This window comes from Engraulis encrasicolus, chromosome 18, assembly GCF_034702125.1.
Source record: "Engraulis encrasicolus isolate BLACKSEA-1 chromosome 18, IST_EnEncr_1.0, whole genome shotgun sequence".
NCBI classification, from domain to species: Eukaryota; Metazoa; Chordata; class Actinopteri; order Clupeiformes; family Engraulidae; genus Engraulis; species Engraulis encrasicolus.
In genome coordinates, this window is record NC_085874.1 from 41,214,529 (window position 1) to 41,228,545 (window position 14,017).

The following is a 14,017-nucleotide window of genomic DNA, read 5'->3' on the forward strand; positions in this document are numbered from 1 at the left end:
CACACACACACACACACACACACACACACACACACACAATGCACTGGAAACTGTATGGTTATTTTGCTGTTGTTACTAAAAACAAACCGTTATTACCCTGAAATAACTATGAAATAACTATGAAATTAACACGAAATGACCACCTTATTAGCGATCCGTAAAGTAAAGTGTAACCTTGTTGTCAATTTAAACCAAATGTGGCAAATCCTAATGCAATAGTCTGTGAAGAGTCTCATCCACTGATCAGGTCATGTCAGTCAAAAGAGTTTAGCTGTAAACAATCGTTAGACAGACTTTTGATGACTTGCATGAGTTTACTTGAAAGCTGAAAATAAAGTCTGTAACACCAAGCTCCCGTTTCTCTTACTCTACTGCCCGAAACGTCACATTAAAGTAAGAAAAACGGGAGTTTGGTGTCGCAGACTTTATTTGTCAGTTTTCATGTGACTTTGCTAGTCCTACACCCAATCTTTTTGAGACGGATGTATGTGTTCTTTTCTTTGTTACCTTTGTTTCTTTTGCTTCCTGACATCTTTTTTTCTCCACAAGGTGAGAGATATCTGTGAGATGCAGATTGATGCTGTGCTTCAGGACATCTCAGAGACCACCCTCATCAACCTCCCCGATGACAGGCCATCTACTCTGCAAGAACTAGTGTCAATCAATGAGGTGGTTCATTGTGCTAAGACTTTGGATGCATTCTTATGATATAGAACATGAAATGTATACTGTATATTTTATGTATACTGGGTGTGTTACAACGCGTCACTGAAGGTGGACCTGTGTGTGTTTGTGTTGTGTGTGTATGTGTGTGAATATTTGACTATAGAATCAATGCAAACAATGGGCAGGAATTTTGGACCTGAAGAGCAGGCATGTAGAGGAGGCTGTGAGGGAACTCATTGACATCTTCAACAGCATCTATGTACCAAAAGATACCAAAACAACCACTCCTGCAGGTAGGTACAGCAGGGGTCTGGAGAAAGGATATACAGTAACAGTTATGTCATATACCCATAGAATTTTGGCGATAAAGTATTTCCTTTGGTTTTAGTAAAACTTTTTTATGATGTACTATGGTATTAACCTGATTCACAGATGAATATGCTTATTTGTAACTTCAATGCATCCTTTCATTCCTTGTTTGTAGAGCGAAAGCAAGTTAAAGGCAAGGTTGGCTTTTCATCGGATGTAAAAGGTCCAAGTGAGGATGACGTGGGTGAAGAGAGTCATGAAGGAGAGCAAGAAGATGAATTTGAGAAGGTGACCATTTATTTATGTACAAAGGAGTACATATAAGTTCTAATAGTAATTCACATGGGTACTTGTGAAGGAATAGTGTATTTGTGTGTGGTGTAGCAGGTGTAGCATTTCAATCATAATCTCTATCTGAAGTTTTTACAAATTATTTTACCGTCAGCTCTTAAATATTTTTTCTTATATGCCATAGTCACTACTGCACATCAGTCTCTGCTTTTAAGAGCTAGCACCTTTGTTTGCAGGAATGCCAAGAGATGTATTCCTTCTTCAGCGCTAAACTACTGGAAGCCTTAGTAAAAGCCACACATCTGTCCCTGGACACACTCAAAAGGAGAATCCTCATCTCCAAGTCAGTTCCTGAATTGATCAGCTAAAAATGATTGTACAGTAATGTGTTGGAGTAGGTAGTGGGTGGGTTGTTGTTGATTCTTTTGTCTTGTCTGCTTTCAGCTTGTCCTCAAGAAAGACCAAGTCAGAGGAGCTAGTTACATGCATCAAGTCAGAAGTCCATCTAACAATTCCCAACGTGGTAAATGCACATGATGATCCTCTTCATCCATCAGCAGAATAGATAAACTCACTAACATTGATTGGTGTCCATTTTGCAAAGCTCGACTCATTGTATGTATACTAAATTTGTCACCATAACGTAAAGTAGCGATCATGAATCCCCAGTTGCATCCCCCAGAATCAGTAAGTGTTCACTCCTTCACACTGATCTCTTTACAGTAAACAAACGTTCCTCTGATGACATATTTGCAGTCCTGCCTTTACTGAACGTGCCTCAGTGCATGTTTTGACAAGGAAAGTGTAAAGGTGCTGACTGCTGACATTGAATTGATTTGAACTGACCAATATCCACAACTACTCTGCTCCTGGCCCTGGCCCTGACCTTAGTTTTAAGTAAGGATGGAGGTATGCTTGCTACAGGATACGCATGCACGGGCATGTTTAGCGCATGAATGCATTGCCATGCGTATTTCAGTCAATTTTGTGCTCAGGAGAACACCTGACTCAAGGTACGCAGACGTGAGCCTACGGTGCAGTATTGACAAAATCCACAAGGGGCGATCTTCCGAACTACCATGTTGAGGTTGTGGTAAAGTCAAACAATGGCGGAAAACATTAATGAGAGCCCTGTTGGCTATCTGCCCTTAGACGATGCCTCTTGGCGTGCAAAGTGCTGTCCTGAATCAAGTATGTGTTCACTCTGTTGCACACGGTTGCATGCGAAATTTAAGGCACACGGCAAGCTTATTCCCAGCCCAACAGCCAGAAATATTATATTTTAGGTGATTCTTTTAGTTCTCACTTAAGTAACCCCTGTTGACATTTTCCTCCTCAAGGCATTGCATATGCAGGCTGGAAAAAATGTACTGGTAAAAAAACGTACTGAATCTACTGTTTGACAGTATGTCGGGGACAAAACAGTGTAATGAATGAGTGTGATAACTTATGAGTGAACATGAATGAGTCAGTGAACATTGTGGGCACAGCCTCTGTTAGGGCTGTGCAATATATCGAATTCATATCGTGATATCAATATTGCCGTCAAACAATATCAAATTTCATCATATCGAATCAAAACAATATTTTTGTCATTTGTCTATATAACTGCAAAATGGTAGGTTACACTAAGCGCAACACATTCTCCTCCACTTGAGCCATTGCGAGCACAGAGCAGGCTTGCTACCTGACATTCATGCAGAACACCACTGTGTGTTTCTCTATGGCCCTCCATTCACTCTGCTGAAGGGAGGGAAGATTGTGAATTGTTTAGCACAATTGAAAAGTCAACTGACAGAATCCCAAAACAGCCAAACCATTCAAACATCATTCACATTCAAAACAATCCTATCAACCTCAACTTCAGCCGGACCTGCGGGGGGCAATCAATCATTGCAACAACAACAGCAAGGCAATCCAACAGACTTCCTGTCAAGAGGCGGGACTTCCTGTCAGACGGCCATCTTAAACCTCAGTCCAACACATGCTGCAGAGGAGGAAGATGCAAATGTTTGTTAGGAGCAAAAGCTTTGAAAGACTAACAAAACCTACCGAACAAAAACTAAAATTATCCCTCAGTTAACCGGCCAAACGCAATTGGTTTTCAACCTGATTGACCGATCGAACCCCTTCCACAACAAAACAACAAAGAACTTTAATAAAAAACAACAAAAGGGGAACCTTCTGGTCTGAGTTGTTCCTTGCCCAGCCGGGCTCTTTTCAAGTTTGAGCACAACTGAGGGGAAACCAAACCAAAAAACCCACCAAAACTTGACAGTTGAAAACCATCGAGGCAAGACAGACGAAGGATCAACGGCCTCCAGTCGACCTTGTCTACGCGAGGAAAACTGCAAGATGGCGGAAGACGCAACAGGGAAATCCATCAAACAGCTGAAAACTGTGAGAACTGCGGCAAAGACGGCCTTTACGAAGCAGGCAAACTACCTCGCAAGAGTGACTGGATATCTGATGAAGTCGGAGCTTCAAGCAGAATTCAGGAAACTCTACTCACTCTCCAGAGAAGTCAACGACGCAAACGACGGATACAAGCTTGGTCTACTAGCGGAGGCTGACGGCGAGGAAGGCGAGGAGGAGCTGGACTCCAAAGATGAAGCGGACCTTGCTAAGACCGAAGAAGACTGCAAAATCAGACTGGAAGAAATCAGACACAACCTGCAGTCAAGTCTGTGGTCAAGGTACGCGGAGGAGGAACTTACCTTTGCCATCGAAGAGGCAGAGTCAGCATGTGAGCACGCTCGTGGAATTGCTGTGTCCTTCGCCAACATAGACTCATATGAGCACCAAGTGGAAACTGCAAAGCAACTTCTCACAGAGGCAGTGGCTGCATCTAAAGAGTGGGAAGAATGGATTCCAAAGGAGAATAAGGCTGAAGTGGATGGCAGGTTAAAAGGGCTAAGGAAGCTGAAGAACAATCTTGTGGCAAAAAAGGGTGAGTTCCTGACCTTGGAGAGAACTGCAGAAGAGGAGAGGCGGAATTCAATCATCCAGGCCCAGTCAGCACCTCAGCCAGCCCAGCAGCCTATTCTCAAAATAAAACCTACCAGCCTGCCCAGATTCCTTGGCTCAAAAAGGGAATTTTACCAATGGAGAAAAGACTGGGAAAATCTGCAGCGCCAAGGTGAACCAACCGGCTCTGCGGAGGCTAAGAAGATGCATCTCCTGGACAGCATTGAAGACAGGATCTGCAAAGACCTCCGGCTCTCCACCTACAAGTCAGCTGAGGAGATGTTTAAGGTCCTGACAAACAGATTTGGAAACAAGACCACCATCGCCCTGGAGATTGTCGAAGAGCTGGAGAAGATCCCAGCTCTGAAATCGCACCAGCCCAGGAAGACGATCGAACTGATCCAGTCCATTGAAAAGGCCTTGAACGACCTCTCAGAACTTGGAAACACTGGAGCCATCAAAAACCCTCTCATTGTCAAATCAATCGAGAGCAAACTGCCAGACATGATGAAGAGAGACTGGCTGTTATTCATGGTGAACCCAATAAACGCAGTCACCCCAGACAACCACTTCGACAAGCTCCTAACCTACCTGAAAACTCAAGAAGAGGTATTGGAAAGACTTGAGCAACTCGGGGTATGCGAGAAGCCGGACAAGAGGCCAGCTGACTCCAACAAATACGCCTGGACCAAGTCCACAAGTAGGGAGGGATGCGTCGTTTGTGGTGAGGAGCGGCATGCAGAAAAGCTATTCTTCTGTAAGCAGTTCAAAGAACTGATACTGGAAGAAAAACGGAGTGCTGTGGAGAGACTAGGAGCCTGCACAAAATGCCTGGAGTGTCACGAAGAAGAAGATGACTGTAAAGACACTTACCTGTGTAGAAAGCCGAGCTGTAGGAGAGGCCATCACTACTTCCTGTGCCAGCAAGGTGACCCTAAAAACGATGAGACTGAAACGTCAAACAGAAGGAGATACAACCTGACAGAAAGAGCAACAACAATTTGTGTCAGAACTGTCACCTGAACTGGCAGAAAAGTTTTAAAAGGGCCTTCACCAATGTTGCAGCACGATCACTCTGCACCGGCAAGCCTGGAGGTAAGACAGTAAGTGCAGTTCAAGAACTCCCAGTGATGCTCATGCTCCTTAACGTCACCACCAATGCTGGCCAAAAGATTGGAACACTAATCGACTTGGCCTCCGATACGAACTACATCACTCACCGTGCAGCAAAGAGACTCAACCTGAGAAGTGAGAAAATCACATTAGCCGTCCAAGGGGTTGGAGGAATGGCCCTAAAAGTAAAGACGAGAAGGTACCATCTCAGAGTGAGAGTGAAGACCCCAAAAGGCACAGAACGAGCCCATGAAATCATCTGCTATGGCCTAGAAGAAATTGCCAAGGTACAAAAACAAGTCACCCCCAGTCAGCTGAAAAAGTTCTTCCCAAACACAGCTTGGATGACCTGCACAGGCCAAATCAAATAGACCTGCTAATCAGCCATCGAGAGGGACGACTCGTACCGCAAAGGGTGAAGGTGGTCGGCGATCTTGTGCTGTGGGACGGCCCGCTAGGGAAGACGGTCGGAGGCACTCATCCGGACCTCTTCGAAAAAGTGGATCTGGCAGCAAACACATCGAAAACCCACTTTGCTCAATCAATGAGGGCCACAGCAGTGAAACAACAAGAATTCTGTGACAAAAATAGAATTGACATGAGAGAGTCTGCAAAATTCCCCATGTTTACTCACCTAGAAGAGGAGCACAGTATCCTGGAGGACGCCTCCCACAATGACCTGGAAAAACTGGACAACAGAAGAGTTGAAGAAATCCTGGAAGCAAGCCGATTCGTACTAAAGCCCAGGGTCCAGTCAGGCAAAAGTGTGAGGGACATGCAGGCACCAGCACAAAACAAAGTGCTTCTTCTCTCAAATCAGAGGCAAGAAGAGGATGAAAAATCCCTGGGAGTCAAAAATGACAAACTGCACCCAAAGACCTCAGTCACCTTCTCAAAGAGGAAGAAGAAAAGAGTGGGTCAAAATCTCCTGAAAAAAGAAGCGAGAGACAAAACCCCCAAACCACTGACTAGAGGACAGCTGCCGAGTCCTTTAGCTAGCCTGTCTGACCCAATGGGTCTCATCACTCCTGCTACACAGAGGGGTGCCTTTCAAGTCAGGGGAGGACCCCTCTCATCAGCACTGACCAGAGCACAGGTCAAGAAGGCCACACACAACGTGCCATCTAGTGGTGCAAGCAGACAAGTGAAAGTCACAGGTAAAAGAAACCATGGCGTTCAGCAAGGCACTGCAGACGGAAGGGAGCCCAGGACTCGACTCCAAAGACCACCTGCTGGTTCTGCAGTGACGAAACTGATCAACATCAAAAAGTTCACCAGCCCAACCAAAGTCATCAGAGTTATTGCCTGGGTGTGGAGATCTGCAATGAAATGGAGAGGATTACTGGCAAAAACCCCAGCCAGAAGTAGGCCAAAGTGGGAGGGGCTTTTGTCAGAAGGCCTGAAGTCCAAACTCAAGCAAGGTGCACATACCGACAGTGATGCACGGACACCTCTTCCTCGCAGCTCGAGATGTTCATGTCCGAACCTTCCCCTGCTACACAGCTCAATCATGAAATGTGACAAAGAACAAAAGCAACAATCAACAACAAAGGAAACGAAAACAAACACTTACCATCACCAACTCTTGTGACCTCTCTGGGTTCCAGAACCGAGAGGTCAAGTGGGAGGTGAAAAGTCAACTGACAGAATCCCAAAACAGCCAAACCATTCAAACATCATTCACATTCAAAACAATCCTATCAACCTCAACTTCAGCCGGACCTGCGGGGGGCAATCAATCATTGCAACAACAACAGCAAGGCAATCCAACAGACTTCCTGTCAAGAGGCGGGACTTCCTGTCAGACGGCCATCTTAAACCTCAGTCCAACACATGCTGCAGAGGAGGAAGATGCAAATGTTTGTTAGGAGCAAAAGCTTTGAAAGACTAACAAAACCTACCGAACAAAAACTAAAATTATCCCTCAGTTAACCGGCCAAACGCAACTGGTTTTCAACCTGATTGACCAACCGAACCCCTTCCACAACAAAACAACAAAGAACTTTAATAAAAAACAACAAAAGGGGAACCTTCTGGTCTGAGTTGTTCCTTGCCCAGCCGGGCTCTTTTCAAGTTTGAGCACAACTGAGGGGAAACCAAACCAAAAAACCCACCAAAACTTGACAACAATTATTTGTCTTTAAAAGAAATATTGTTTCATATATCGTGATATCAATATTGACAGAAGATTTTTCTCAAAATCGAGCAGCCCTAGCCTCTGTGTGTGTGTGTGTGTGTGTGTGTGTGTGTGTGTGTGTGTCCACTCCCATAATAGTGTGTGTCTGTGCCGCAGGTCATGGTTCCCAGTCTTGATGACATCCAGTTGGCCATCAACCGCTTTGTGCATCTGGTGCTGGAGGTGAGCCGCGGTGTGGCACGCTGGGGACATTTCCGCCTCACTGACAGCACTCCCAGTAAGAGCCGACCTCATCCCTCATCTACCATTTCTGTATATTTGAAGAGCTCTCTTTCATGAAAATAAATAAAATATAAGTCTTTAAAAGCAAACAAAAAAGTATTTAAAGCAAGCAAAATGTCTTTAAAAACAAACAAACCAAAAAACTTGTAAAATGTTTCAAACTGCACCAACCAAATTCAAATAACAATAGTGAATTTTTGTGGGTTTTTTTTTCAATATTTAGAAAAATGGATATACAACATTTTGGAAAAGAGCTCTTCATTTGTAGTTGCATTTCACCACTCGTGGGTTGATGAAAAGTCATCAGAAACTAAATAGATTCATTTGTCTGATATATTCAGGTTAATTTTAGACATTGATTGAAGACACTCTGTAATAGATGAGCATAGACAATTGAATGTCCCTTGTTTCTAACACCTGCAGACTTAAGGGTCATGAATTTCTACCAAAGTGTGGCTGAGCACAAGGACATATGCAAGCTTGTGATGGTACTGACCTCAGCAGTGAACTCACTCAGGAAGCAGACAAGTGACGTCCTCAAGCAGTTCCATCCCTTCAAGGTGGTCTGGGCTGAGGACAGAGATGTCAAGGTCAAGGTGGGTAGTACCACCATGTGCCCTTCGCTGATAATAGCCTGTGGCTTCAATGTGTGTCTCTCCATCTACGAACCACTTAACTGTTCCCTGGGGGGATAAACTAAAATAACAACATGTTGTCATCATAGCCATTCTGTCTGTATCAAACGTGTAACAAGGCCATTAATTAGGAATGAGGATGTCTTTGTTTTTTTTTTTTTTTACAATTGAATGACCGCCCCATTTCCAATTTGTTTATGTTTTTTTTTTCAACAGGAATTCATGAACAGTGACCCGTATTTGGCTCAAATCAGGTCTGAAATTCTGCACTATGTGTCATTTGAGCAAGAGATAGAGGACATCAAACCTATTATGATCTTAGGATCCATTGAGTTGTCCACTGGTATGTGACTAAATAATTAAATAGATAAATAAATAAAAAATTACAAAATTAAATATTACATTCATTAGTGATCTCAATAAACAACAATCACGATGAGCTATGCCAATGCATTTTTTTCCAGCACCTCTAAAAATGTCATTAATGGTGGAGGCAAAGGCTTGGAAGAAGTTGCTGTGCAAGTACCTGAATGAGAAGTACAAGAAGCAGATGATGGACATCATTAGCTTTACCGGTTCCCATCTGAAGAAGCTCTCCCGGCCCATCTCTGACCTGGAGGATGTGCGCTTTGCCATGGAGGCACTGGGCAATATTCGGGATTCAGAGATCAGCATGGACATGTCTCTAGGACCCATAGAGGTACGTATGCTGCTGTTCTTTTTAGAATACGCTAGTCAGCCTGGACTTGTTAAGGTTAAGGGACAGTATAGTACATACTGCCAGAATCTTGTCTCATTTCCTTTGCCACAATGCAAACTGGCAGCAACTACATAGAACTCTGAACGAGGTAAAAATACTTTAAAATGATGAATTCTCTGCCGGTTTTCTGCTATGCCTACTCGGCTGCCACTTTTTGCTTTTTGATTGGGCACGAAACAGCTCAATCGTAAAGCAAAAACAGGGTGTATGCAGGGTTTTAAAAAGTATTAAAGGGTGATAAATCAAAAAGTCAAAATTTAATGGCCTTAAAAGTAGTACATTTGCTCAAAAGGTATTATTTTTTGAAAAACGAGGTATTATTTTTTGTTGTTGTACCATTTTGACAGAAAAATTGATTCTGTATCTGAGGGCAGTATGAGGGCAGTCATGGGTACGCGCCGCACTGTTCCCTTTCGGGCGTCTTTTTGCAAAAAACGAAAGTGTAATGTATTGTTGAGGTGGTAGAAATTAGAAAAGATGTCTCGTGACTACTCGCATCGGAGTGTCGAGATGGTTGTAATTTTTTTAAAAAGGTAATGAAAAAGGGTATTAAATGGTAGTGAATTTGACTTCAAGATTGGTGTATATACCCTGAAAAAGTGGCGTCCGAGTTGCGCTGTCGAGCTGTAGGCCTACCAGAAAACCGGCAGGGGGAAAGAGCCTTAAGTATTGTAGGTAGATTATTGACATGTGATAGTTTTGTTACTTTATATGATCATATTCTTTGCAAATGTTTTTTTTTTACAGATTTAATTTAATTTAACATTTTGATGTACTAATATGTCATTAAAATCATAATAACTGATTTTCAACCACAACACAATCACTGCCTTTTTTACTTTGTAGGGCATCATTACTAATCCATAAATACATTGGGTTTACCTTTTTGTGGGATAATAGTTGGTTAGTGTCAGTAAAAAACTTTGAAGAGAGATATTGCGTACTTAAGATATTGCGTAAGCTTCTTTCCTCCTGCAGGAAGCATACGGCATCCTGTCCCGATTTGAGGTGGAGGTCACCAAGGAGGAGGCAGAGGGTGTGGACACTCTCAGATACTCCTTTGTCAAAATGCAGGCCAAAGCTGTAAGCTCTCTCCTCCACAAGACTTCATACGCTGTTTGCTGTGACTCGTATGTGAATGTGACCACCTCAACTATTTTCAATTTGCATCCACAGAGATCAGTACAAGACGAGCTGGTGCTCGTGCAGCCGAAGTTTAAGGAGAGCCTCCTGTCATCAGTTACCGTGTTCAAAAATGATGTTTCCACATTTTCTGAACAGTATGAAAAGGTAATGTGACGTCACTCGTATACTCATACTGTTTTCTATGCTCTGTCATTGTCTAATATATTTCAGTTTTCCTTCACTGTGAGACAAACCCCACTTTGAATACAACCCACTTCTACTGTATTTCAAACCCTCCAGGAAGGCCCCATGGTGGAAGGGATCGCTCCAGATGAGGCCAGCACCAGGCTGCAGATCAGCCAGGTAAAGACCACTGCCTGTCACAGATCTGACTATGAATGAACCCACACACCTTTAACAAGCAAAGCAATACAACTGGGATGAACACATGATTGAGTAACCCCATTTGCCAAAAGGACCTGCAAAAAAACGCCTGCTGAATACCTAAGCCCTTTCTGGGAAAAGTTGCCCTCTGCTTATACAAACCTAAGCATCTCAGCCTCTGAAGCACATAAAAACATGAAATAAGTTGCACTAAAACCTCATCTTGCTTCATTAATGTGTTCATTCAACTGTAGCATACCAACATTTTTAATAAAAACATCTTAAATCTCATGAGCCCAAATGTTGCGTCATGCAGCTCCAGGCGCCAAAGGCCAATGTTGCGCAACACAACATCCAGCATCAATGGGTTAACAATCAAATTATATAATGGGTTCCTTATTTGTAGTGTATTAGAATTTGAAAACGAGTGCCTTGTGTATGGCAGGCATGGTTTGATGATCTCTGGAGGAAGTTCATCACCTATTCCTCTGGAGAGCAGCTGTTTGGTCTCCCTGTCACTGACTACGAGGCTCTACAGAAGATTCGGTAAAGTGCCATTTTTTTGTCAAAGCTTCAATCTAAATATACAACTTTCCTTGAACAACTTATTGCAACGTTATTATTTATTATATAATGTATTATTATCCACTTAAGCAAAGAACTAGGTCTCCTCCAGAAGCTCTATGGTCTGTATGACACGGTCATGAGTAAGATCAGTGGCTACTATGACATCCTGTGGACCGATGTGGACATTGAGAAGATAAATGCTGAGCTGCTGGAGTTCCAGAACAGGTATAGCTCATCTGAATTTCATTATTCTTACAAATCCAAAATATAACATTTGATGGACAGATAATCAAAATAGTAGCCTGATAAACCAGCCTAAATGGATTGGATGCAAAACATTTTGCCATCCAGCAGTTGGCGCTGGTTTTCCAGGCTATCAAAATAGGACTATTTTGTCAAAATATATTCCAAACAATGAATAAAACCCTTAAAATGTCTCTCATCTTGAATAATTGTGGCTGTTTTTTGTTTTCACATCGATAGCTTACTTTTTGTTACACTTGGCTATAGTACTAGAGTGTCAAATTTGCTACTTGTACCAGTAACAAAATCGAAATTAAAAGGAAATTTCATCGAAAATGCTTGTGGTCATTCTTTGATCACATATGAAAAAGTTGGATATTGATGCAAAAGATGAAATAACTCAAAAAGTATAAAGATACAAATCCCATACAAATCCCAATTGAACAATAAAAATGTATAACAACAAAAATAAAGGGAAAAATTGCTACTGGGGTTACACAAACAATGGTGTTATACAAACATTTTGGCATGTATTAGGTGCTGTTTCCACGTAGCAATATATTTTTTTAGCAGGGTATTTTTTTCTCCTGTTGAGGTGTAAACACAACATGTGGATAAAAATTAATCCTCCATTGTAACAAATGCGTTTCAGCCCCCTAAACAGGATTTTTTTTCTCCTGCTTTTTATACCTGGATTTTAAATATCTGCTACGTGGAAACGGAAGGCCAAAACCAATGCAAAACCAATGCAACCAGGAGAAAAAAATATCCACATATAAAAATATCCAGCTACGTGTAAACAGCACCTTGCTGGCTAACACGTGAGCCTTGCAGTAAAGGGTTACCAAATTCGTAAATAAAAGTATTAAAACCAATTTTGGATTAAAAACAAATCGTTAGCCCAAATACTTACCCGAGGCCTGTCCACATAGGTGCCGTAAACTCCCCAAGGGCCTGAAGGACTGGCAGGCCTTCCTGGACCTCAAGAAACGCATCGATGACTTCAGCGAATCCTGCCCTCTGCTGGAAATGATGGCTAACAAGGCCATGAAGCTCAGGCACTGGGACCGCATCACTAACCTCACAGGCCACAAGTTTGAGATCGAGTCGGATACTTTCTCTCTGCAAAACATCATGGAGGCTCCATTGCTGAAGTACAAAGAGGATATTGAGGTGGATATACAGTGTATTATTTGACCAGCAGTAGAGATGTTGTGTGTCATGACTGAATTGTAAACACTAGGGATCAGAAGTGGTCCATTTGGCGGGATGATCCCTGATACAGTATTCTAACATGAGACCTGCATTATTCACAGTTACTTGTTAATGTGTACGATAGTGCATCAACACGAACATTGTTTCTGAAAACTGAGTATGATAGGTAGTACTTTTGGTATTTGCGCTGACATTGTGAAACTGTGCACTATCCTATGCACCCAGCTGACCATTATCCTACGCACTAGGAAGTGCTTGGGGAAAAAAAATAGTTTTGGTGTTTTTTGCCTTTGTTGGAAAGAAGACTTTGAGAGGAGACAGGAAAGTACCGGTAATGTGTGAGAGAGATGGGTGAACGATTGGGAAATTATATTGGGCTGGAATCGAACTCGGGTGTCTGGCGTAACAGCACGATGCCGGCAGGGTAGCCAGGTAGCACTTTTGACTGTGGTGTGTTGTTCAGGACATCTGCATCTCAGCGGTGAAGGAGAAGGACATTGAGGCCAAGCTGGCGCAGGTGGTGGACATCTGGTCCAGCCAGGCCTTCAGCTTCATGACCTTCAAGGGCCGCGGAGAACTCATGCTGCGAGGAGCCGAGACGGCTGAGATCGTCACCGTCATGGAGGACAGTCTCATGGTGCTGGGATCACTCCTCAGCAACAGGTATTGCCACTCTAACATGTAAACGTGAAACAACTTTAACAGCAAACCATTTGCAATGCATTTGCATGTCATGCATTTACATGAATTTTGCACCCTTTTTTGTCTTGGTACAGTTCTTTGCAAGAATACATGTTTTATTTGTTTTGCACAGGTACAACGCTCCATTCAAAAAAGATATTCAGAACTGGGTGTTCAAGTTGTCCACCTCCTCCGACATCATTGAGCAGTGGCTTATTGTTCAGAACCTGTGGGTGTATCTGGAAGCCGTCTTTGTTGGCGGTGACATTGCCAAACAGTTGCCTCAGGTGAGTTCAGCATTTGTAATGAAATCCACTTACAATATTGACAGCAAACAACCATTGCGATTTAGTGTGGTGGTGTAACTCTCCAATTACCGTACATTAACATGCCCTATCCCTCATTGCAGTAATTCCGTAATGTCTTTACTAACTCATGAAGCTACTTAACTTAACTACTTAAGTAATCGACTTTAGGTGAACAGTGATTTCTCGATGAGTTAAGTAGTTAGATAGTTTAGCAAACTTTACCATATCATTTGCCCATTGTCTGGATATTAAAATGTCTTTGGTTGTGTCTTGCCTGCATACAGGAAGCGAAGCGTTTCCAGAACATTGACAAGTCGTGGATAAAGATCATGCA

At 42.7% G+C, this 14,017-nt stretch overlaps 1 protein-coding gene across 4 annotated transcripts in view; it reads left to right on the plus strand.

Annotated features, from left to right (window-relative positions):
* The window catches only part of LOC134469405 (dynein axonemal heavy chain 8-like), an 81,995-nt gene that overhangs the window by 7,330 nt on the left and 60,648 nt on the right, over window positions 1-14,017 (plus strand). For all 4 annotated transcript variants that reach the window (XM_063223635.1, XM_063223633.1, XM_063223631.1 and 1 more), the window contains 18 exons: window positions 550-669; window positions 830-959; window positions 1,151-1,263; window positions 1,503-1,609; window positions 1,711-1,789; window positions 7,640-7,760; window positions 8,189-8,361; window positions 8,617-8,743; window positions 8,865-9,100; window positions 10,139-10,243; window positions 10,337-10,450; window positions 10,586-10,648; window positions 11,115-11,215; window positions 11,324-11,461; window positions 12,412-12,652; window positions 13,158-13,357; window positions 13,509-13,662; window positions 13,968-14,017. The exon at window positions 13,968-14,017 is cut by the window's right edge and continues 114 nt beyond it. In XM_063223635.1, the coding sequence (XP_063079705.1) occupies window positions 550-669; window positions 830-959; window positions 1,151-1,263; window positions 1,503-1,609; window positions 1,711-1,789; window positions 7,640-7,760; window positions 8,189-8,361; window positions 8,617-8,743; window positions 8,865-9,100; window positions 10,139-10,243; window positions 10,337-10,450; window positions 10,586-10,648; window positions 11,115-11,215; window positions 11,324-11,461; window positions 12,412-12,652; window positions 13,158-13,357; window positions 13,509-13,662; window positions 13,968-14,017 (2,372 nt within the window). The remainder of the gene's footprint in view (window positions 1-549; window positions 670-829; window positions 960-1,150; window positions 1,264-1,502; window positions 1,610-1,710; window positions 1,790-7,639; window positions 7,761-8,188; window positions 8,362-8,616; window positions 8,744-8,864; window positions 9,101-10,138; window positions 10,244-10,336; window positions 10,451-10,585; window positions 10,649-11,114; window positions 11,216-11,323; window positions 11,462-12,411; window positions 12,653-13,157; window positions 13,358-13,508; window positions 13,663-13,967) is intronic.